General features: G+C 55.0%; 1 protein-coding gene across 1 annotated transcript in view; it reads left to right on the top strand.

The window, feature by feature from the left end:
- Positions 1-720: 720 nt before the first annotated feature.
- The window catches only part of LOC146856329 (uncharacterized), a 32,223-nt gene continuing 7,894 nt past the window's right edge, over positions 721-25,049 (top strand). The window contains exon 1 of the mRNA XM_085651242.1: positions 721-751. Within this exon, the coding sequence (XP_085507368.1) occupies positions 721-751 (31 nt within the window). The remainder of the gene's footprint in view (positions 752-25,049) is intronic.

The raw sequence follows: 25,049 nt of genomic DNA on the forward strand, positions 1-25,049 counted from the left end.
ACTACGGTAAAAATATTGATTATTTTTTTTTACGTTAATATATATCTATTAAAAAATAAAAATATACGTTTATTGTTCTTTAACTTACATTAATTATTTATTAATTTTAAGCTTATTTAAGTATATTTAAATATGTTTTAGTTAATTATATTTAGGTGTAGATTCCGATCCTGGAGAAACCGGGTACGACTCGTACCCGGTAAAAAAACATTCCAAATATGCAAGTACGATCCGTACGGAAACACTATTTCTGTACGAATTGTACAAAACACCGACCGACGAAAAAATACATCCCAATGTGATCCGGGACAGCGCCGACGCTACGTACGGACGCATTCAGGCAGCGTTTCACGAACCAGGAAGTACGAATCGTACCGACGTCCCTCCGCACGGATGATATTTTCCGGCAGCCAAAAACTGCCGGGAAAGCAGGACGACGCGCACAAGGAGTACCTGTACGCGACGAACAGCCATGGACCCGAACCTACGTGTCATCCCGGCCCTCATAGCAGTCCACCTGCTGTACAGGCACCGACGCAGACGCCGCAGAAGGTCAGAACAACACCCAGGGGCAAAGGGGGGGGCAGGGGCAGGAAACAGAACCCCCACACAAGGTCAAAATCATACATGCCCTGGACATACCTGACCCCCAGGGCCTGGTCACTTCGGGGGTGGGGGCGTGTCCACGAAGGCCAGCGTCCCGCTACAACGGAAGTCGACATGGACGCGAACCGGCAACATAGCAATTCTGGTATGTACCGTACACACGCCTTAAGAGCGTGGGTACGGGTCGTACTACGCCCACCCCAACGTCACCCCAAAAATGGCGGTACGGCCCGTACCCACGTCCCAAAGGCATGGGTACGGCTCGTACCTCCATTGTTGTGCTGACGTAGGTGTACGCTGGTACGACCCGTACCCACGCTCCTAAGGCCTGGGTATGCTCCGTACCCCCAATGTTGGGGTGCCGTAGAGGTACGGCCCGTACCCAGGCCTACAGAGCTTGGGTACGGGGCACACCACGCGTACCCCTATGTCACCCCAACAATGTCGGTACGGCCCGTACCCAGGCCTTAGGAGCGTGGGTATGGGTCGTACCACGCGTACTTCTACGTCACCCCAACAATGGAGGTACTGCCCGTTCCCACGCTCCTAAGGCCTGGTTACGGGCCGTACCGACATTGTTGGGGTGACGTAGGGGTACACGTGGTGCGCCCCGTACCCACGCTCTGTAGGCCTGGGTACGGGCCGTACCTCTACGGCACCCCAACATTGGGGGTACGGAGCGTACCCTGGCCTTAGGAGCGTGGGTACGGGTCGTACCAGTGTACCCCTACGTCACCACAACAATGGAGGTACGAGCCGTACCCATGCCTTTGGGACGTGGGTACGGGCCGTACCGCCATTGTTGGGGTGACGTAGAGGTACGCGTGGTACGACCCGTACCCACACTCTGAAGGCATGGGTACAGGCCGTACCCACGCTCTGAAGGCATGGGTACAGTGCATACCCACGCTCTGAAGGCGTGGGTACGGTGCGTACCCCTAAGGCACCCCAACATTGGGGCTATGCACCGTACCCACATTCTAAAGGGCTGGCTACGGGCCGTACCCAGGCCTGCAGAGCGTGGGTACGGGTCATACCACGCCTAGCCCACTGCCTGGTGCAGCATCTGACCAGTATATTGGGGGGGTTGATGGCCAGGTGAGCGGTGTACTGCACCAAGGGTGCAGGCGGGTGAGTGGGTGTCGTGCTACCATCCACAACAGTGGACAGAGACATAGGTGTGGGTGCCCATCACTCCCAGCAGTGCCCAGACATAGGAGGGGTCGGTGCAGAGTCCTCCCAGCAGTGCCCAGACACAGGAGGCGTGGGTGCCTATCACTCCCAGCAGTGCCCAGACATAGGAGGGGTGGGTGCCTATCACTCCCAGCAGTGCCCAGACATAGGAGGGGTGGGTAAAGAGTCCTCCCAGCAGTGCCCAGACACAGGAGGGGTGGGTGCCTATCACTCCCAGCAGTGCCCAGACATAGGAGGGGTGGGTGCCTATCACTTCCAGCAGTGCCCAGACATAGGAGGGGTGGGTGCAGAGTCCTCCCAGCAGTGCCCAGACATAGGAGGGGTGGGTGCAGAGTCCTCCCAGCAGTGTCCAGACATAGGAGGGGTGGGTGCCTATCACTCCCAGCAGTGCCCAGACACAGGAGGGGTGGGTGCCTATCACTCCCAGCAGTGCCCAGACATAGGAGGGGTGGGTGCAGAGTCCTCCCAGCAGTGCCCAGACATAGGAGGGGTGGGTGCAGAGTCCTCCCAGCAGTGCCCAGACATAGGAGGGGTGGGTGCAGAGTCCTCCCAGCAGTGCCCAGACACAGGAGGGGTGGGTGCCTATCACTCCCAGCAGTGCCCAGACATAGGAGGGGTGGGTGCAGAGTCCTCCCAGCAGTGCCCAGACATAGGAGGGGTGGGTGCAGAGTCCTCCCAGCAGTGCCCAGACATAGGAGGGGTGGGTGCCTATCACTCCCAGCAGTGCCCAGACATAGGAGGGGTGGGTGCAGAGTCCTCCCAGCAGTGCCCAGACATAGGAGGGGTGGGTGCAGAGTCCTCCCAGCAGTGCCCAGACATAGGAGGGGTGGGTGCAGAGTCCTCCCAGCAGTGCCCAGACATAGGAGGGGTGGGTGCAGAGTCCTCCCAGCAGTGCCCAGACACAGGAGGGGTGGGTGCCTATCACTCCCAGCAGTGCCCAGACATAGGAGGGGTGGGTGCAGAGTCCTCCCAGCAGTGCCCAGACATAGGAGGGGTGGGTGCAGAGTCCTCCCAGCAGTGCCCAGACATAGGAGGGGTGGGTGCCTCTCACTCCCAGCAGTGCCCAGACACAGGAGGGGTGGGTGCCTATCACTCCCAGCAGTGCCCAGACATAGGAGGGGTGGGTGCAGAGTCCTGCCAGCAGCACCCAGACATAGGAGGGGTGGGTGCAGAGTCCTCCCAGCAGTGCCCAGACACAGGAGGGGTGGGTGCCTATCACTCCCAGCAGTGCCCAGACATAGGAGGGGTGGGTGCAGAGTCCTCCCAGCAGTGCCCAGACACAGGAGGGGTGGGTGCCTATCACTCCCAGCAGTGCCCAGACATAGGAGGGGTGGGTGCAGAGTCCTCCCAGCAGTGCCCAGACATAGGAGGGGTGGGTGCAGAGTCCTCCCAGCAGTGCCCAGACATAGGAGGGGTGGGTGCAGAGTCCTCCCAGCAGTGCCCAGACACCCACGCTCTGTAGGCCTGGGTACGGGCCGTACCTCTACGGCACCCCAACATTGGGGGTACGGAGCGTACCCTGGCCTTAGGAGCGTGGGTACGGGTCGTACCAGTGTACCCCTACGTCACCACAACAATGGAGGTACGAGCCGTACCCATGCCTTTGGGACGTGGGTACGGGCCGTACCGCCATTGTTGGGGTGACGTAGAGGTACGCGTGGTACGACCCGTACCCACACTCTGAAGGCATGGGTACAGGCCGTACCCACGCTCTGAAGGCATGGGTACAGTGCATACCCACGCTCTGAAGGCGTGGGTACGGTGCGTACCCCTAAGGCACCCCAACATTGGGGCTATGCACCGTACCCACATTCTAAAGGGCTGGCTACGGGCCGTACCCAGGCCTGCAGAGCGTGGGTACGGGTCATACCACGCCTAGCCCACTGCCTGGTGCAGCATCTGACCAGTATATTGGGGGGGTTGATGGCCAGGTGAGCGGTGTACTGCACCAAGGGTGCAGGCGGGTGAGTGGGTGTCGTGCTACCATCCACAACAGTGGACAGAGACATAGGTGTGGGTGCCCATCACTCCCAGCAGTGCCCAGACATAGGAGGGGTCGGTGCAGAGTCCTCCCAGCAGTGCCCAGACACAGGAGGCGTGGGTGCCTATCACTCCCAGCAGTGCCCAGACATAGGAGGGGTGGGTGCCTATCACTCCCAGCAGTGCCCAGACATAGGAGGGGTGGGTAAAGAGTCCTCCCAGCAGTGCCCAGACACAGGAGGGGTGGGTGCCTATCACTCCCAGCAGTGCCCAGACATAGGAGGGGTGGGTGCCTATCACTTCCAGCAGTGCCCAGACATAGGAGGGGTGGGTGCAGAGTCCTCCCAGCAGTGCCCAGACATAGGAGGGGTGGGTGCAGAGTCCTCCCAGCAGTGTCCAGACATAGGAGGGGTGGGTGCCTATCACTCCCAGCAGTGCCCAGACACAGGAGGGGTGGGTGCCTATCACTCCCAGCAGTGCCCAGACACAGGAGGGGTGGGTGCAGAGTCCTCCCAGCAGTGCCCAGACATAGGAGGGGTGGGTGCAGAGTCCTCCCAGCAGTGCCCAGACATAGGAGGGGTGGGTGCAGAGTCCTCCCAGCAGTGCCCAGACATAGGAGGGGTGGGTGCAGAGTCCTCCCAGCAGTGCCCAGACACAGGAGGGGTGGGTGCCTATCACTCCCAGCAGTGCCCAGACATAGGAGGGGTGGGTGCAGAGTCCTCCCAGCAGTGCCCAGACATAGGAGGGGTGGGTGCAGAGTCCTCCCAGCAGTGCCCAGACATAGGAGGGGTGGGTGCCTCTCACTCCCAGCAGTGCCCAGACACAGGAGGGGTGGGTGCCTATCACTCCCAGCAGTGCCCAGACATAGGAGGGGTGGGTGCAGAGTCCTGCCAGCAGCACCCAGACATAGGAGGGGTGGGTGCAGAGTCCTCCCAGCAGTGCCCAGACACAGGAGGGGTGGGTGCCTATCACTCCCAGCAGTGCCCAGACATAGGAGGGGTGGGTGCAGAGTCCTCCCAGCAGTGCCCAGACACAGGAGGGGTGGGTGCCTATCACTCCCAGCAGTGCCCAGACATAGGAGGGGTGGGTGCAGAGTCCTCCCAGCAGTGCCCAGACATAGGAGGGGTGGGTGCAGAGTCCTCCCAGCAGTGCCCAGACATAGGAGGGGTGGGTGCAGAGTCCTCCCAGCAGTGCCCAGACATAGGAGGGGTGGGTGCCTATCACTCCCAGCAGTGCCCAGACATAGGAGGGGTGGGTGCAGAGTCCTCCCAGCAGTGCCCAGACATAGGAGGGGTGGGTGCAGAGTCCTCCCAGCAGTGCCCAGACATAGGAGGGGTGGGTGCAGAGTCCTCCAAGCAGTGCCCAGACACAGGAGGGGTGGGTGCCTATCACTCCCAGCAGTGCCCAGACATAGGAGGGGTGGGTGCAGAGTCCTCCCAGCAGTGCCCAGACATAGGAGTGGTGGGTGCAGAGTCCTCCCAGCAGTGCCCAGACACAGGAGGGGTGGGTGCCTATCACTCCCAGCAGTGCCCAGACATAGGAGGGGTGGGTGCCTATCACTCCCAGCAGTGCCCAGACATAGGAGGGGTGGGTGCAGAGTCCTCCCAGCAGTGCCCAGACATAGGAGGGGTGGGTGCAGAGTCCTCCCAGCAGTGCCCATGGAAAGAAAAGGGTGGAGTACCCACAGATACAATGCCCACAATTGTCAGTCATGTGCTCAAAGACCCTGCAGAACACATAACACATGTGTGCGAGGCTGGGAGTACACACATGCATAGTGCGGAAAAGGGAACATGTCCACATGAAGTCATGTCAATATACTCCATACACAAGTACAGTGACCATCAAGGATGCCACAAACGATGCAGGTGGAGACATTGCCCAGCATGCATGGCCAAAGTTGAAGGGATCCGTCACACACCCAGCAAATGTAGACACAGCTCAGAACAACATTTTGAAAACACCCTGCAGGGAAGATGTCAGGCTCCACAGAGGAAGGAACACACCTTGGGACAATGGCACCATGCAGTAACAGCTAACATGACCAAAGATTATTTGCAAATACCTTCTGATGGCACATAGATACCAGGGTACACCCCATGAGCAGCACACTACTACATTTCCCAGACACCTAACACATTATCACCACCCAAAATCATGTAGCAGCATCACCAACAGCAATTCCAGAAAAGCATTAGTGTTCAAAGGGGAAAAAAAACTGCTTTATTCAGCATGAAAAATATTTGTCTCGTAAAAGAGCAATATTTACAATGCCCATAGGGCAGTCCATAGTTCACATCCTGGTGGGGGACACATTGGGACGCGTGTCCCCTAGCTTGCCTGCACTTTTCAAAGTTCCTTTACTTCCACAGGAGTGGATGCATCATGTGGGGGGGAAGGACCAGGCACCGCAGGGACAGGAGGGGCAAGGGTAGGTGTTGTGGGTGCAGGGATGGAGGACTCCACCACAGGGGGTGGGGCAGCGCCAAAGGTGGTGGTGAGGATGGCGCTGCACACGGTTGCAAGGTCCCCCAGTGTCTCCCCTGCACCCGAAGGAACCACAGGCCCCAGGAGGGGGGGAGGGTCGGAGGGATGGGTTGCAGCGCTACTGGGGGAGGGTGTTGACAGGGGGGTGGACTCAACTACCCTGCCCGGGTCCTTGCACCAGCGCTTGCGGGGTGGTGCCACACTGGGGCTGATGGAGAGACTGGCCAGGAAGGACTGCTTGTCCGACCGTTGGGCAGGAGAGCTGAGGGGTGTGGATTTGGAGGAAGTGGGAAGTGAGGACTGCGGACTCCCACTGTGGCTGCGTGTTTTCCGTTTGCCCCCCGACCCAGTGGGTGTGCCTACTTCACCCTGTGCGTGCGTGACGGGAGGTGTGCGCTTTGGCTTCCCTGGTGGTGTGCTGCCTGTGTCTGGTGGGGTGCGTGCATGGGGACGTCTGGGTGTGCTGTGAACAGGCATGGGAGTGGGTATTGCGGATGGTGCAGGGGTGGGGGGGGACGCAGCGCTGCAGGAGACCCACTGCTGCAGTCAGTGTCGAGTCTATGGACCTCAGCAACATGCGTTGGTCAGACATCGCAACTGACATGCCCTCCATGTACGCCTCCATCTGAGTGAGCACTCGGGTGTGGCCATGGAGGACATTAAGCATCGATGTCTGACCAACCTGCAACTGCCGCAGAATGTCCACAGACTCGGCATTCACGGCAGCAGTGGAGACAGGGGCAGGGGGTGCGGTGCCTGGCACGAAGGAGACATGTGGTCGCCTAGCACGGCTGGAAGGGACCCGAGCAAGTGGGAGGCCGGTGATGGGAATGGAGGGGGCGGCGATGGATGGAGTGCTGCTTTCAGCTTTACAACAAACAATTGATGGACGGAATGCTGACAATGCAGACATTCTCCCCCAGTCAAGAGATCTGGGTTAAATCCATTGTTCTTTTGCCCACTACACCACCCCAGTTTAGACATGGCCATATGCAAATCAGTCTTGACCCTGTGCCTCATGGGAACAGTCCAGCCCGAACTGCCAAGCCATGTCTTCACTGGACCGGAATCAAGCATCCTAGGACCGGTTTCTGGCTATCAGCTGTCATCAGCCAGGATAGCTTGACTCCAGTGGCGTAGTGAGCACGGGTCCCACGTCTGGGAATACCCATCCCACTTAGGGCGAAAAGCGTTACAACAAACAATTGATGGACGGAATGCTGACAATGCAGACATTCTCCCCCAGTCAAGAGATCTGGGTTAAATCCATCGTTCTTTTGCCCACTACACCACCCCAGTTTAGACATGGCCATATGCAAATCAGTCTTGACCCTGTGCCTCATGGGAACATTCCAGCCCGAACTGCCAAGCCATGTCTTCACTGGACCGGAATCAAGCATCCTAGGACCGGTTTCTGGCTATCAGCTGTCATCAGCCAGGATAGCTTGACTCCAGTGGCGTAGTGAGCACGGGTCCCACGTCTGGGAATACCCATCCCACTTAGGGCGAAAAGCGTTACAACAAACAATTGATGGACGGAATGCTGACAATGCAGACATTCTCCCCCACTCAAGAGATCTGGGTTAAATCCATCGTTCTTTTGCCCACTACACCACCCCAGTTTAGACATGGCCATATGCAAATCAGTCTTGACCCTGTGCCTCATGGGAACAGTCCAGCCCGAACTGCCAAGCCATGTCTTCACTGGACCGGAATCAAGCATCCTAGGACCGGTTTCTGGCTATCAGCCGTCATCAGCCAGGATAGCTTGACTCCAGTGGCGTAGTGAGCACGGGTCCCACGTCTGGGAATACCCATCCCACTTAGGGCGAAAAGCGTTACAACAAACAATTGATGGACGGAATGCTGACAATGCAGACATTCTCCCCCAGTCAAGAGATCTGGGTTAAATCCATCGTTCTTTTGCCCACTACACCACCCCAGTTTAGACATGGCCATATGCAAATCAGTCTTGACCCTGTGCCTCATGGGAACAGTCCAGCCCGAACTGCCAAGCCATGTCTTCACTGGACCGGAATCAAGCATCCTAGGACCGGTTTCTGGCTATCAGCCGTCATCAGCCAGGATAGCTTGACTCCAGTGGCGTAGTGAGCACGGGTCCCACGTCTGGGAATACCCATCCCACTTAGGGCGAAAAGCGTTACAACAAACAATTGATGGACGGAATGCTGACAATGCAGACATTCTCCCCCAGTCAAGAGATCTGGGTTAAATCCATCGTTCTTTTGCCCACTACACCACCCCAGTTTAGACATGGCCATATGCAAATCAGTCTTCACCCTGTGCCTCATGGGAACAGTCCAGCCCGAACTGCCAAGCCATGTCTTCACTGGACCGGAATCAAGCATCCTAGGACCGGTTTCTGGCTATCAGCCGTCATCAGCCAGGATAGCTTGACTCCAGTGGCGTAGTGAGCACGGGTCCCACGTCTGGGAATACCCATCCCACTTAGGGCGAAAAGCGTTACAACAAACAATTGATGGACGGAATGCTGACAATGCAGACATTCTCCCCCAGTCAAGAGATCTGGGTTAAATCCATCGTTCTTTTGCCCACTACACCACCCCAGTTTAGACATGGCCATATGCAAATCAGTCTTGACCCTGTGCCTCATGGTAACAGTCCAGCCCGAACTGCCAAGCCATGTCTTCACTGGACCGGAATCAAGCATCCTAGGACCGGTTTCTGGCTATCAGCCGTCATCAGCCAGGATAGCATGACTCCAGTGGCGTAGTGAACACGGGTCCCACGTCTGGGAATACCCATCCCACTTAGGGCGAAAAGCGTTACAACAAACAATTGATGGACGGAATGCTGACAATGCAGACATTCTCCCCCAGTCAAGAGATCTGGGTTAAATCCATCGTTCTTTTGCCCACTACACCACCCCAGTTTAGACATGGCCATATGCAAATCAGTCTTGACCCTGTGCCTCATGGGAACAGTCCAGCCCGAACTGCCAAGCCATGTCTTCACTGGACCGGAATCAAGCATCCTAGGACCGGTTTCTGGCTATCAGCCGTCATCAGCCAGGATAGCTTGACTCCAGTGGCGTAGTGAGCACGGGTCCCACGTCTGGGAATACCCATCCCACTTAGGGCGAAAAGCGTTACAACAAACAATTGATGGACGGAATGCTGACAATGCAGACATTCTCCCCCAGTCAAGAGATCTGGGTTAAATCCATCGTTCTTTTGCCCACTACACCACCCCAGTTTAGACATGGCCATATGCAAATCAGTCTTGACCCTGTGCCTCATGGGAACAGTCCAGCCCGAACTGCCAAGCCATGTCTTCACTGGACCGGAATCAAGCATCCTAGGACCGGTTTCTGGCTATCAGCTGTCATCAGCCAGGATAGCTTGACTCCAGTGGCGTAGTGAGCACGGGTCCCACGTCTGGGAATACCCATCCCACTTAGGGCGAAAAGCGTTACAACAATCAATTGATGGACGGAATGCTGACAATGCAGACATTCTCCCCCAGTCAAGAGATCTGGGTTAAATCCATCGTTCTTTTGCCCACTACACCACCCCAGTTTAGACATGGCCATATGCAAATCAGTCTTCACCCTGTGCCTCATGGGAACAGTCCAGCCCGAACTGCCAAGCCATGTCTTCACTGGACCGGAATCAAGCATCCTAGGACCGGCTTCTGGCTATCAGCCGTCATCAGCCAGGATAGCTTGACTCCAGTGGCGTAGTGAGCATGGGTCCCACGTCTGGGAATACCCATCCCACTAAGAGCGAAAAGCGTTACAACAAACAATTGATGGACGGAATGCTGACAATGCAGACATTCTCCCCCAGTCAAGAGATCTGGGTTAAATCCATCGTTCTTTTGCCCACTACACCACCCCAGTTTAGACATGGCCATATGCAAATCAGTCTTGACCCTGTGCCTCATGGGAACAGTCCAGCCCGAACTGCCAAGCCATGTCTTCACTGGACCGGAATCAAGCATCCTAGGACCGGTTTCTGGCTATCAGCCGTCATCAGCCAGGATAGCTTGACTCCAGTGGCGTAGTGAGCACGGGTCCCACGTCTGGGAATACCCATCCCACTTGGGGCGAAAAGCGTTACAACAAACAATTGATGGACGGAATGCTGACAATGCAGACATTCTCCCCCAGTCAAGAGATCTGGGTTAAATCCATCGTTCTTTTGCCCACTACACCACCCCAGTTTAGACATGGCCATATGCAAATCAGTCTTGACCCTGTGCCTCATGGGAACAGTCCAGCCCGAACTGCCAAGCCATGTCTTCACTGGACCGGAATCAAGCATCCTAGGACCGGTTTCTGGCTATCAGCCGTCATCAGCCAGGATAGCTTGACTCCAGTGGCGTAGTGAGCACGGGTCCCACGTCTGGGAATACCCATCCCACTAAGGGTGAAAAGCGTTACAACAAACAATTGATGGACGGAATACTGACAATGCAGACATTCTCCCCCAGTCAAGAGATCTGGGTTAAATCCATCGTTCTTTTGCCCACTACACCACCCCAGTTTAGACATGGCCATATGCAAATCAGTCTTGACCCTGTGCCTCATGGGAACAGTCCAGCCCGAACTGCCAAGCAATGTCTTCACTGGACCGGAATCAAGCATCCTAGGACCGGTTTCTGGCTATCAGCCGTCATCAGCCAGGATAGCTTGACTCCAGTGGCGTAGTGAGCACGGGTCCCACGTCTGGGAATACCCATCCCACTTAGGGCGAAAAGCGTTACAACAAACATTTGATGGACGGAATGCTGACAATGCAGACATTCTCCCCCAGTCAAGAGATCTGGGTTAAATCCATCGTTCTTTTGCCCACTACACCACCCCAGTTTAGACATGGCCATATGCAAATCAGTCTTGACCCTGTGCCTCATGGGAACAGTCCAGCCCGAACTGCCAAGCCATGTCTTCACTGGACCGGAATCAAGCATCCTAGGACCGGTTTCTGGCTATCAGCCGTCATCAGCCAGGATAGCTTGACTCCAGTGGCGTAGTGAGCACGGGTCCCACGTCTGGGAATACCCATCCCACTAAGGGCGAAAAGCGTTACAACAAACAATTGATGGACGGAATGCTGACAATGCAGACATTCTCCCCCAGTCAAGAGATCTGGGTTAAATCCATCGTTCTTTTGCCCACTACACCACCCCAGTTTAGACATGGCCATATGCAAATCAGTCTTGACCCTGTGCCTCATGGGAACAGTCCAGCCCGAACTGCCAAGCCATGTCTTCACTGGACCGGAATCAAGCATCCTAGGACCGGTTTCTGGCTATCAGCCGTCATCAGCCAGGATAGCTTGACTCCAGTGGCATAGTGAGCACGGGTCCCACGTCTGGGAATACCCATCCCACTTAGGGCGAAAAGCGTTACAACAAACATTTGATGGACGGAATGCTGACAATGCAGACATTCTCCCCCAGTCAAGAGATCTGGGTTAAATCCATCGTTCTTTTGCCCACTACACCACCCCAGTTTAGACATGGCCATATGCAAATCAGTCTTGACCCTGTGCCTCATGGGAACAGTCCAGCCCGAACTGCCAAGCCATGTCTTCACTGGACCGGAATCAAGCATCCTAGGACCGGTTTCTGGCTATCAGCCGTCATCAGCCAGGATAGCTTGACTCCAGTGGCGTAGTGAGCACGGGTCCCACGTCTGGGAATACCCATCCCACTTGGGGCGAAAAGCGTTACAACAAACAATTGATGGACGGAATGCTGACAATGCAGACATTCTCCCCCAGTCAAGAGATCTGGGTTAAATCCATCGTTCTTTTGCCCACTACACCACCCCAGTTTAGACATGGCCATATGCAAATCAGTCTTGACCCTGTGCCTCATGGGAACAGTCCAGCCCGAACTGCCAAGCCATGTCTTCACTGGACCGGAATCAAGCATCCTAGGACCGGTTTCTGGCTATCAGCCGTCATCAGCCAGGATAGCTTGACTCCAGTGGCGTAGTGAGCACGGGTCCCACGTCTGGGAATACCCATCCCACTAAGGGCGAAAAGCGTTACAACAAACAATTGATGGACGGAATACTGACAATGCAGACATTCTCCCCCAGTCAAGAGATCTGGGTTAAATCCATCGTTCTTTTGCCCACTACACCACCCCAGTTTAGACATGGCCATATGCAAATCAGTCTTGACCCTGTGCCTCATGGGAACAGTCCAGCCCGAACTGCCAAGCCATGTCTTCACTGGACCGGAATCAAGCATCCTAGGACCGGTTTCTGGCTATCAGCCGTCATCAGCCAGGATAGCTTGACTCCAGTGGCGTAGTGAGCACGGGTCCCACGTCTGGGAATACCCATCCCACTTAGGGCGAAAAGCGTTACAACAAACATTTGATGGACGGAATGCTGACAATGCAGACATTCTCCCCCAGTCAAGAGATCTGGGTTAAATCCATCACCCCAGTTTAGACATGGCCATATGCAAATCAGTCTTGACCCTGTGCCTCATGGGAACAGTCCAGCCCGAACTGCCAAGCCATGTCTTCACTGGACCGGAATCAAGCATCCTAGGACCGGTTTCTGGCTATCAGCCGTCATCAGCCAGGATAGCTTGACTCCAGTGGCGTAGTGAGCACGGGTCCCACGTCTGGGAATACCCATCCCACTTAGGGCAAAAAGCGTTACAACAAACATTTGATGGACGGAATGCTGACAATGCAGACATTCTCCCCCGGTCAAGAGATCTGGGTTAAATCCATTGTTCTTTTGCCCACTACACCACCCCAGTTTAGACATGGCCATATGCAAATCAGTCTTGACCCTGTGCCTCATGGGAACAGTCCAGCCCGAACTGCCAAGCCATGTCTTCACTGGACCGGAATCAAGCATCCTAGGACCGGTTTCTGGCTATCAGCCGTCATCAGCCAGGATAGCTTGACTCCAGTGGCGTAGTGAGCACGGGTCCCACGTCTGGGAATACCCATCCCACTGTCAGAGCAGCCTCCGCCCCCTCTGGGAGCTCAGCCTCGGACCCGTCTGCGTCATAGTCGGTCGTGGGACTGGACAGGTACTCCGCTTCACTCCCCTCGGCCTCCGTGCCACTCGCCGCGCCAGACTCGACAGCACTGCTGGCACTGGTGCTCGTTCCCTCCTCAAGGTCCGTGCCAGTGTCTCCCTCGGTGTCCCCCGACGATGCTGTGGGCAAGGTGAAGAGACAGGAAATAATCAGACACCTGTATACATATGTCACATGATTCAAGTCTACATAGGTCACAGTGCATAGCATGAAAAGCAACATGAGTAACATCTACAATACTACGCACATATGTAGGCCCTGCACCACACAGTAGGTTGACCCACCATGCCACTGACAAACAATGGTGAGCATGACACAACAGCAAAGAACTTGATATCAAATGAGACAGAGGAGCCAGGCTCTGGGGACACTCGAGCACAGCATCTGCACCACACACCGTTGCCAAAAAAGGGATGAGCAGGAAACATGTCTTTTAAGTTTTGGTACATGCTGCATAGCAAATACATTAAACCATGCCCAACATGACTGGCTCACTGCATGTCGAGTGTATGTCCAGCCAAACTTCAAACACAGGCCAGACCTGGCAAGGAGACATAAGGTATGGACATGTAGGCCTTGCCCGCACAAACCCCCCCTACCTGAGACAATGTGAGTGAGACAGAGGAAGTACTCACACCTCTTACTCTGGGATGAAAACACATGCCCTGAAATAAATCCATTATGTACACTAACTACCCCTCGTGCGCCTGTCCACATATATCATTGACAAACAACCTTCATCAGACAGTGGTACACAGACAAACAGGCACTGGCCACTATGAGTATGCACAAGCCAAATTGAGTCACCCTGTACAGTGGACACATGTAGCACACTTCACGTACGTACAAAGTAGGCTAGGGTACAATGCCACAGCGCGCAACCTATGCTGAAGACACAGAGAATGTCCACATTGTTGGATGACACACATGATACCTAGGAAAAGGTGCCCCAGGGGACTGTAGTGCCCACACTCCTCCATGGTCCTGGATGGATATGACTGCAACTGAATTACCCGTCCCTGCACTATGCATATCTCCCACTCATGCACATCATGTCTGAGGGCACAACATTGGTCATGCATGCTGTAAGGCAGTACACTTCTAAGACACACTCCTATGTCGGGAATCACCATCAGTGCCAACTAACATGGACCCCACTATGACTGAACTGGACAGGGCACAGGCAAGGTGCCAAAACCTGTTACACACCACCCCCACACATAATGCTGCAAGCATTGGGCACTTGGATTAACTGGCAGCCTAGATAACCTTGTGCAAGAGTGTCTACACACAGACCAGGGAACACATGTCAAGGAGGGGAAGGGAGGAAGAACAGCACCGGTTTACTTTGGGGAACAGGATCTGCACTGCACATTTAAACCCTGGCAGTGTATCCATGCAACTGTGCACTTACAAAAGCTGGTGACACACAACAAAAACACATCTACCTACCCCCTTCCTGCTGTTGCTTCCCCTGTAAGCGCCTATCCAAGTCCGGGAATACCACCGCCAGCACACGCTTCTGGATGTGGGTCAGGCGATGGCGCCCACGGTTTTTGTGGCTCTCAGGTGAGTCCCCCAGCAGGACTATGGCGTACCCCTACGGCAGCACTCCCATAGTGATAGGGACCGTACACATGCGTGTACGGTCCGTATTACTATGGCGTACCCCTACGGCAGCACTCCCATAGTGATAGGGACCGTACACACGCGTGTACGGTCCGTATTACTATGGCGTACCCCTACGGCAGCACTCCCATAGTGATAGGGACCGTACACACGCGTGTACGGTCCGTATTACTATGGCGTACTCCTACGGCAGCACTCCGATAGTGATAGGGACCGTACACACGCGTGTACGGTCCGTATTACTATGGCGTTCCCCTACGGCAGCACTCCCATAGAGATAGGGACCGTACACACGCGTGTACGGTCCATATTACTATGACGTACGCCTACAGAAGCACTCCCATAGTGATAGGGATCGTACACACGCGTGTACGGTCTGTATTACTATGGCATACCCCTACGGCAGCACTCCCATAGTGATAGGGACCGTACACACGCGTGTATGGTCCGTATTACTATGGCATACGCCTACGGAAGCACTCCCATAGTGATAGGGACCGTACACACGCCCTCAGAGCATATGTATGGTGTGTTTCACACCTGACAGTGGTTACAGGCTGCACATAGAAAGGAATTGAGCTGTCATACTTGGCCAAGCAGGACATCAAGGCATTGTCTGTGCAGTACTACATGTGTCGGGCATAGGTGTGTCAGGCTGTGAAGTGGCACATATCTCCTGAGGTGTGAAGCCAATTGATGTGTGATGAGCTGTGTACACATGTCATGTGTGATGGTGCACTGTGTGCCACACATCCCCTTCACTCCTTTGACATGTGAGCATGTAGTACAGACTTTTTGAGCGATGCGTCACTGGCATGGCACAGTCATCCACACCCGCAACTGTCCCCTGATGCCAGGTACACGGATTCTTACACCTGACATGTGACTACACGCGTTGCACGACGTGACTATGTCATGTGTGTGTAATGCGTTCCCATGCGCTTGCTGTTGGTGTTCCATCAAATGCATCTGCAGTTGCTGCAACCAACATGTGTCTGTGTGTAGATGGGCATGGCACACCATCACGCACACCATGCCACATGTGGAATCAGAAATAACGTGTGAATGTATGCATCCAACATGTACTAGCGAGACAAGGACATATCTGCGCATTCTCAATGTATGTGTGATCAGTCGTGACCTGTACCCCTTCATGGCAATGCGTGTGGTCTGTCCTTTTTTCACGGACATGTGCCCTGTGCCTCTACTGTTCCGCAACCTTTCCTTATGATACACATCCTTCTCCTGCACATACGGGGATGTCTGTCACTCCTGTAATGCGTCTGCCTGTTCACTTACACTGGCCCACAGCTACTTACATACCATGGCATGTGGAGGTTCAGAATCCACGTTAGTAGCTGTCTCTTGGTAGGAGTGTCACCTGGCTGGCATACGTGTCCAGGACATATTGCACAGACCTGACTCTGTATGTAGCATATGTGTATTGGCTGTTGAACATGTGCTCAGTACATTGACATTGTTGTTGTACTGTACTCACTCTTCGTTGTCCCTTCCAAATTACTGCAGGGCTCCGCCTCTCCCCCGACCAATTCCAGACTTGGCTGAGCTGAGGGAACGTGACTGTATACGCCGCTACCGCTTCCCCCGACCGTTGATCGAGAACTTGACGGCAAGGCTGGCACCACACCTCGAACCGCTACACAGGTATCCTACTGCACTGACACCCAAGATGAAGGTGATGGCAGCCCTCCATTTCTTTGCCACGGGTACCTTTCAATACACTATAGCTCATGTTGGTGGCATGTCCCAGACCATGTTCAGCCGTGTTCTGCATGATTTTTTAGAGGCCATGTTGGTTCACCTGGATGAGTTAATCAGGTTCCCAACTCCTGAGCAGTTGAGAGGTGTCAAGGGTGAATTCTATGCCCTGGGAGGGATGCCCCATGTCATTGGCTCCATAAATGGAACACATGTGGCTTTGGTACCACCGCAGGCACGTGAGGTAGCGTTTCGTAACCGCAAGCATTACCACTCCATTAATGCCCTTGTGGTGTGTCTTGCCAACATGGTGATTTCACATGTCTGTGCTCGTTTTCCAGGGTCAGCACACGATGCCTACATCATGAGGCGTAGCAGGGTGCCTGAAATGATGCTGCAGCTGCGCAACAAATGAGCATGTATTGTTGGTGGGTATACTCTGTCACTCCTGTATTTAGCATCATCTTCTTGTCTTACTGCTTCTCCTGACCCACTTTTGTCCATGATGTTTCCATGTAGGGGACGCTGGCTATCCCAACATGCCATGGCTGATCACACCTCTCCGCAACCCCAGCACGGCTGCCGAGCACCGCTACAACAACGCCCATGGCCAGACCAGGCGAGTGATAGAGAGGACGTTTGGCCTCCTGAAGAGCCGATTCCGTTGCCTCCACAAAACCGGCGGCGCCCTCCCATATGCACCGGTGAAGGTCTGCAAAATCTTCATGGTCTTCTGCATGCTGCACAACATGGCAGTGGAGAAAGCTGTGCCACTCATCCTGGATCCCGATGAGCAGGACCATCCACCCGTGGAGGAAGAAGGGCTTGGTGACGAGGCAAGTGATGTGGAGGAGGAGGAGGCGGGAGAGGTCATCCGGAGTCGGCTCATACGCACCTTCTTTGCATAGTGGTGAGTTCCAGTGTCTGAGTGTGCACGCATTGGGCCTTGTGTGGCATGTGTTGCGATGTGTGGGTCCATCTGCATGTATGCCAAGTGAGTCAGAGGTGTGTTTGGATGTGTCACTCGAGTGATGGTGCTATAGAAGAATGTATTTCCTGAGTCATCACTCTCACCTAGCATGTTGATAACCTTATACGTGTCGAGTACATGCCCATGCATGCGGATGTGCTTCATTTGGCTGACTTATTGTGTGTCTCTCATCCCCAGGTATTTGCGCATGCTGTCTGCTGGTGGCATTGTTGGGCTCCTGCTATTCCTCATGAACACAGCAACGTGTGCTGAATCAGCGTGACATGCACGGACAAGTTTGAAAATCTCCTTAGGGTAAGGGATGCAGCACGGCTTTTTGGGTGTGGTATTTGTTTTGAATGTGTGTGCACTGCTCCTGTTCATGTTTGGTTACTTTGCATACATGTGGAATCACCATGGCGCACATGACATGGAGCTGGATTCACCTGAATTGATAGTCACACTTGGTGACAGTCATCTGTAATGGGATAGTGGATTGAGATGAAGGCATCAATGTGTGTAACACTGGCCTCGGACACATACGGGTTGCAAATGCTTGACATAGTGTGGGACTTCCCCATTAGAGGCTCAATGGTGTATGGCAGCCTCTCCGTGAGCAGCAGGGGTGTTGAGCTGTAACCCGTCACTTGTGTGTCAGTTCTATGGATTTCCAGCATCTGTGGTGCAAAGGGGGGTGCCAGTGTCGGTCGCACATGTTCATCCACATGACCTGTGTATGTGTTAACATATATGCATTTGCCTTCTGACACACATGACCAATAAAGGTGTCCCTCTGCCTCCAAGGTGCCTCATCTCTGTCAATGCTGGTCTGTTGCCACTGTGCATGCGGCATGTCTGGCATAGTTTACAGAGTTAGTGCATATGAGTCTATGTGTAGAGTAGCAAGATGCAAGCTGTTTGTCAGGGATTATAATCTGTATTGGGCATGATGTACATGGCTGTGTAAGTATTGTGGCATGTCATACAAGACCCCATTGTGCCATCTCCATGCATCCCACCTTGGCCTGTCCAACATTCTCCACATCCACCTTACTCCAGCATGCAGGACATAGTTCACCCACCTGGCTACACATACCTGGGACTCCCTCCCCAGGACACTCCACATGATCCCTGACCTCTACGCATGACTGTTGCTCTTCTAAATAGGTCTGTACGCACTGTTGTGCGTTCACCCCCTCAGCTGGTTGGGACCATCACGGGTGAGTATGGTACTCCATGTCTGTATTGGATGATTGATTGTGACCCATGTGTGTCCTGTGCCAGACTGAGAACCCAGGGTATGGATGGTTGGAGTAATTTCCAAACTCAGGCATGGTTTGACTTCACTACACACACATGTAATGGAATAATGCAAAATGACGGCATCATCTGTTGCTTGTGATGTTTTTTATTTGTGGTGGGGTAGGTGTTGGGGGGGGATGACAAGAGGTGCTTTCCGGGTGTGTAGAATCCAAAGTTCACTGGGGGAGTTGGTATCCTTGCCATTGTAAGTCATCAGAGTCCATGCCAAAGTCTTTGTCAACATTGGTCAGACAGTGACCAGCAAGTCCATGTGGCAGAGAATATCATTTGATGATGTGCTGCTGTTGGGCCAGAGGGCCAGGTGCCAGGCCAGGTGACCTGGGAGATGGTGATGTTGCGCTGACTCTCACGGTCTTTTGCGTGGACGACCTATCTTCCTCCGGGGACCCTCAGAAGCAGGCCGTGACGATGCTTGTGATGCTCCGTCGGATGAATCCTCCTCCTCCTGATCCCTCCCTGTGGCTGGTGGTGATCTTCGCCTGGTGGCACAGGGAGGGTTGCCCATGTTGTCGGCAATCCGACAGAGTGAACGGTTCATGTCCGTGTGCACCGCCAGGAGCTCAGCCAGTCTTGCCTCCATCCGTCCTTGGTGTCGCTGTTGACTGGCATGTTGTGCTCGGCCTGCATGTTCTTCAACTCGTTGAGGGCCTCCACTACCTGGCTGATGCCCCTGGTGTCACGCCGGTATGTATCCAGGATGTTGCTGACATGTGACATTACCGGTTCCTGAGTCAACTGGTCAGGTTCGCGCCTCCGCCGTTCTCCACTCCCACCACCCCTGCCCACTTGCGCCTGGCCTGCCGTTGTGGGCACATCGGATCTCCGGGACCCCTGAGGGATGGCATTTGCGGGATCGCCTGCCTCCTCCTGGGTGCCCGGAGTGCCTTGTCCCTCCTGGTCAGACTGGCTGCGTTGTGTGCGAGCAGGGCTCCTTGGTGTATCCTGGGATGTGGAGGGAATGGGGGTGGTGGTTGGCCCAGTTGTACCTGACGCAGGTGCTGCAGGTGTTTGGGCACCAGAGGGGCCAGGTTGGTCGGGGTCATCCAGGGAGTGGTGAGAGTTGTCGCTGCTGGTGGGATCCTCTTCAGGCGGAGCCTGGTCCTGTGATTCTTCCCCCCCAGTGTTGGGGGGAGATCGACGACGTTGACCTGTGTGTGAGAGAGAGACAATGTTAATAGTGTTACATGCGACATCCATGTTTCATACAGATTCAGGTTGTCACAGTTCCTCTGGGTAGTTGGATATGTCTAGCATTCCTCTCATAGTGCACTTGTGCATGGGTATGTCCCTTGGCCACAGCTTTCAACACTTTACCTATGTGTGACACACTCTTAGTTGATGCATGATTTTTTACCGTAGTCAGCAGTGTCGTGAGCGGTCGTAGCGAGACATGCAAATGCACCTTACGTGTTGCACTGTACGTGGGCAAATGGTGCTTTTAATATCTATTTGTGTATGCAGGTAGGTAACTTATGCATTTGTGACTGGGTTCTACCAAACACAGTGAGTGGGTATACTAGGTGTAAGGTTAGGTTTGTGCCTGCAGCAAGGATCTACTCGTGCACAGATTGACACATGGCCCAGTGTTTTGCAATGGAAAAAGGGGGGGGTTCAGGCACTGGCAAACCTTGTCTACATGCACACAGTCCACCTGCTGACGAGCGGACATGTCCACACCACCCAAGGGTGATTTGGTCTCCCTGTGTCTCCCTTTCTCCCTCCCTCTGTCAGCCTCCTTCCTCTGTCCGTCTCCCTGTGTCTCCCTTTCTCCCTCCCTCTGTCAGCCTCCTCCCTCTGTCCGTCTCCCTGTGTCTCCCTTTCTCCCTCCCTCTGTCAGCCTCCTCTCTCTGTCTGTCTCCCTGTGTCTCCCTTTCTCCCTCCCTCTGTCAGCCTCCTCCCTCTGTCCGTCTCCCTGTGTCTCCCTTTCTCCCTCCCTCTGTCAGCCTCCTCCCTCTGTCCGTCACCCTGTGTCTCCCTTTCTCCCTCCCTCTGTCACCCTCCTCCCTCTGTCCGTCTCCCTCTGTCCCCCTCTGTCTCCCTCCCTCTCTCTCCCCCTCTCCCTCTGTCACCCTCTGTCACCTCAGCCCAGCTTCCTGGGCACACACAGTTTGCAGGTATTTCACAGGCCATTGGCTTGTTGATGTGTCTTTGTTTCTACTCTCCATGCACCAATTGGGCAGAGTGTCTGAGTCTGCGCTGGTGCTGTGGCGGTGTGTGCTGGCACTCTTTCACAGTGTTGCCTCTTCATTAGCTACTGTAATGTGCACATTGTGCCTTCATACCCATGTCATCCTGCAGCGCAGCCACCATTTGCAGGCAACACAGTACTGTGTGGGGCCACACTGTTTGTATGGCTGTGCCCTAGGCCATATGGGCTGAGGGCATTGTTGTCTGCATCTGAGTTGCACAATGTTAATTTTGAGGCCCACCCTCCCACCATCCGGGACATCCTGTCTTGTGTTGGTGTTATGTGTGGCCTGTGACTTGGCATGGCCTTGGTTGGTGCATGGGGCATGGAGGCGCTAGTGGCATGTGCGTGTTTTTGGAGTGTGGTTGTGTGCGGTGATGGCTTTGGGGTGTTTGCGTGCGTTATTGGGATTTGGGTTGTGGATGGCGTTCCCCCCATGTGGGGTGAGTTGTTTGTGTACTCACCAGGCTCTCGGACTCCTTCTACTCCATGGACTCCCACCGGCGGCAGCGTGGCCATCACCTTCTCCTCCCAGGGATGGTAGTGTACCGGTCTGCGGGGCGGGCCTCCTCCAGTGATGTTCCCCTGGTTGTAATCGTCCGTCATTTTGCGGCGGACCGTCCTCTGCAGATCGTACCACCTGGCTTGGCATTCATGCCTGGTCCTTCTGGTGGCCCCAACAGCATTCACACGATCAATGATCCTCTGCCACATGGCAGATTTCTCGGCTATGCTGGTCTGTCTGACCAATGTTCCAAAGAGCCGTGGATGACTTCATCGACAAGGATGTCCAGCTCCTCCCTTGTGAACTTTGGATTCTTGTTGGTGGGCATGGTGTGGGGTGTGGGTGTGGATGGTTGTGGGTGCGTGGGTGTGTTTGTGAAGGTGTGTGTGTGAATGTGATGATGGGGGTGTTTGTGATGGTGGTTGTGTGTAGGTGTGCGAGTGTAAGGTGTATTGAAGGTTGTAGTATGGTGCAGTGCGTTGTCTCTGGGGTCTGGCAGCAGGGGATCTGTTGCAAAGGATCATGGTTTGTGTGTGCTTGAGCTTTTTATTGGTCCATTTGTGGGTGTGGCTGTGTTTGAACTTTGGGTGGGTGTGTTATAAGGAGTGGTTGTGTTTTGTGCCTCTGTTTGGCTGTTTGGCAGTTGCAGGTCAGTGTATTGGATGTATTTGGGCTTGTTGGACATGTTTTGTGGTGTTGTGCGATTCGAATTGACTCTCCTTGTGTTGTATTGCATTCTCCTGGTTCGGTACGCGTGTTTTTAGCGTCTGTAAGGTGCGTACATAGGCCATGTTGTTGTACAGTGCTGACCTTTGCTATTGGGTACGCTCCGTACATACACTGGGGGTGGGGGTACGCTCCGTACATACACTGGGCTGGGGGTACGCTCCGTATATACACTGGGGGTGGGGGGAAGCTCCGTACATACACTGGGGGTGGGGGTTCGCTCCGTACATACCCTGGGGGTGGGGGTACGCTCCGTACATACACTGGGGGTGGGGGTTCGCTCTGTACATACACGGGTGGGGGTTCGCGCCGTCCATACACGGGTGGGGTACGCTCCATACATACACGGGTGGGGGTTCGCGCTGTCCATACATGGGTGGGGTACGCTCCATACATACATGGGTGGGGGGTCGCTCCGTACATACACGGGTGGGGGTTCGTGCCATTCATACACGGGTGGGGTACGCTCCATACATACACGGTGGGGGTTCGCTCTGTACATACACGGGTGGGGGTTCGCACCGTCCATACACGGGTGGGGTACGCTCCATACATACACGGGTGGGGGTTCGCTCCGTACATACACTGGGGGTGGGGGTACGCTCCATACATACACTGGGCTGGGGGTACGCTCCGTACATACACTGGGCTGGGGGTACGCTCCGTACATACACTGGGGGTGGGGGTACGCTCTGTACATACACTGGGGGTGGGGGTACGCTCCGTACATACACTGGGGGTGGGGGTATGCTCCGTACATACACTGGGCTGGGGGTACGCTCCGTACATACACTGGGGTGGGGGTACGCTCCGTACATACAGTGGGCTGGGGGTACGCTCCGTACATACACTGGGGCTGGGGGTTCGCTCTGTACATACACGGGTGGGGTACGCTCCATACATACACGGGTGGGGGTACGCTCCGTACATACACTGGGGGGGCTGGGGGTACGGCGCGGCCATACGGGGGCTGGGGGGGTACGGCGCGTATGTGGGCAAATGTCTCCATGGTTGCTCTTGCAGTTCGGTCCGTACGGTATTTTTTCCGTCCGGTTGTACATTTGGACGGCCGGTACGGATCGTACTTGCGAGCTCGGACTTCAGTTTTCCGAATCGTACGGAAAAACGTCCGGGGACGTGGCGGACACTTTTTCCGACCCGAGGACGTGTGGGGGAATGTTCCCAATTCGATTCGTATGGACTTTTTCCCATACGAATCGTACTTGCCAGTTTGTACGGGACTTGTACGATTTGTACGGAAAGAAATCCGGATACGATTCGTACGGGGAAATATTTTCCAGGATCGGAATCAATCAATCAATCAATCAATCAGTGACATTTATAGAGCGCACTACATACCCGTAGGGTCTCAAGGCGCTGGGGGTGGGGGGGTGCCGCTACTGCTCGAACAGCCATGTCTTCAGCTTCTTCCTGAAGGAGAGGTGGTCTTGGGTCAGGCGCAGGTCGGTCGGGAGGGAGTTCCAGGTCTTGGCGGCCAGGTAGGAGAAGGACCTTCCTCCTGTAGTCGCTCTTCGGATGCGGGGGACGGCGGCGAGGGCGAGGTTGGCTGATCGGAGGTGGCGTTTGGGAGCGTAGAAGTTGACTCGGCTGTTGAGGTAGCTCGGGCCTTGGTCGTGTAGGGCTTTGTGTGCGTGGGTGAGGAGGCGGAAGGTGATTCTTTTGTTGACGGGGAGCCAGTGAAGGTCTCTCAGATGTCCGGAGATGTGGCTGGTTCGTGGGATGTCGAGGATGAGTCTGGCTGAGGCGTTCTGGATCCGCTGGAGTCTCTTCTGGAGCTTGGCGGTGGTACCGGCGTAGAGGGCGTTGCCGTAGTCCAGTCGGCTGGTGACGAGGGCCTGGGTGACGGTCCTCCTGGTCTCGGTGGGGATCCACCAGAAGATCTTCCGTAGCATGCGTAGGATGTTGAAGCACGCCGAGGAGACGGCGTTGACTTGCCTGGTCATGGAGAGGGAGGAGTCCAGGATGAAGCCCAGGTTGCGTGCATGGTCTGTCGGTTTGGGTGCGGTGCCCAGGGCGGGAGGCCACCAGGAGTCGTCCCAGGCGGAGGGTGAGGAGCCCAGGATGAGGACCTCCGTCTTGTCCGAGTTCAGCTTCAGGCGGCTGGTCGTCATCCACTCGGCTACGTCCTTCATCCCTTCGTGTAGGTTGGCTCTGGCGGCGGCGGGGTCGTTGGTCAGGGAGAGGATCAGCTGGGTGTCGTCGGCGTAGGAGATTATGTTGAGGTTGTGTTGCCGTGCGATGGCCGCGAGGGGGCTCATGTAGACGTTGAAGAGGGTGGGGCTCAGCGAGGATCCTTGAGGGACGCCGCAGATGACATCGGTGGCCTCTGACTTGTACGGTGGTAGACGGACTCTCTGTGTTCTTCCGTCGAGGAAGGAGATGATCCATTCCAGCGCCTTGTCCTGGATTCCGACGTTGCTGAGGCGCTGTACTAGGGTGCGGTGGCAGACAGTGTCGAATGCTGCAGAGAGGTCTAGGAGGATGAGGGCTGCTGTTTCTCCGTTGTCCATCAGGGCTCGAATGTCATCGGTGGCAGCGATGAGGGCGGTCTCGGTGCTGTGGTTGGCTCGGAAGCCAGACTGTGAAGGGTCGAGGGATCCATTCGTCTCGAGGAAGGCGGCCAGCTGCTTGTTGACGGTCTTC

This window comes from Triturus cristatus, chromosome 4_1, assembly GCF_964204655.1.
Source record: "Triturus cristatus chromosome 4_1, aTriCri1.1, whole genome shotgun sequence".
In the NCBI taxonomy this organism is placed as follows: domain Eukaryota; kingdom Metazoa; phylum Chordata; class Amphibia; order Caudata; family Salamandridae; genus Triturus; species Triturus cristatus.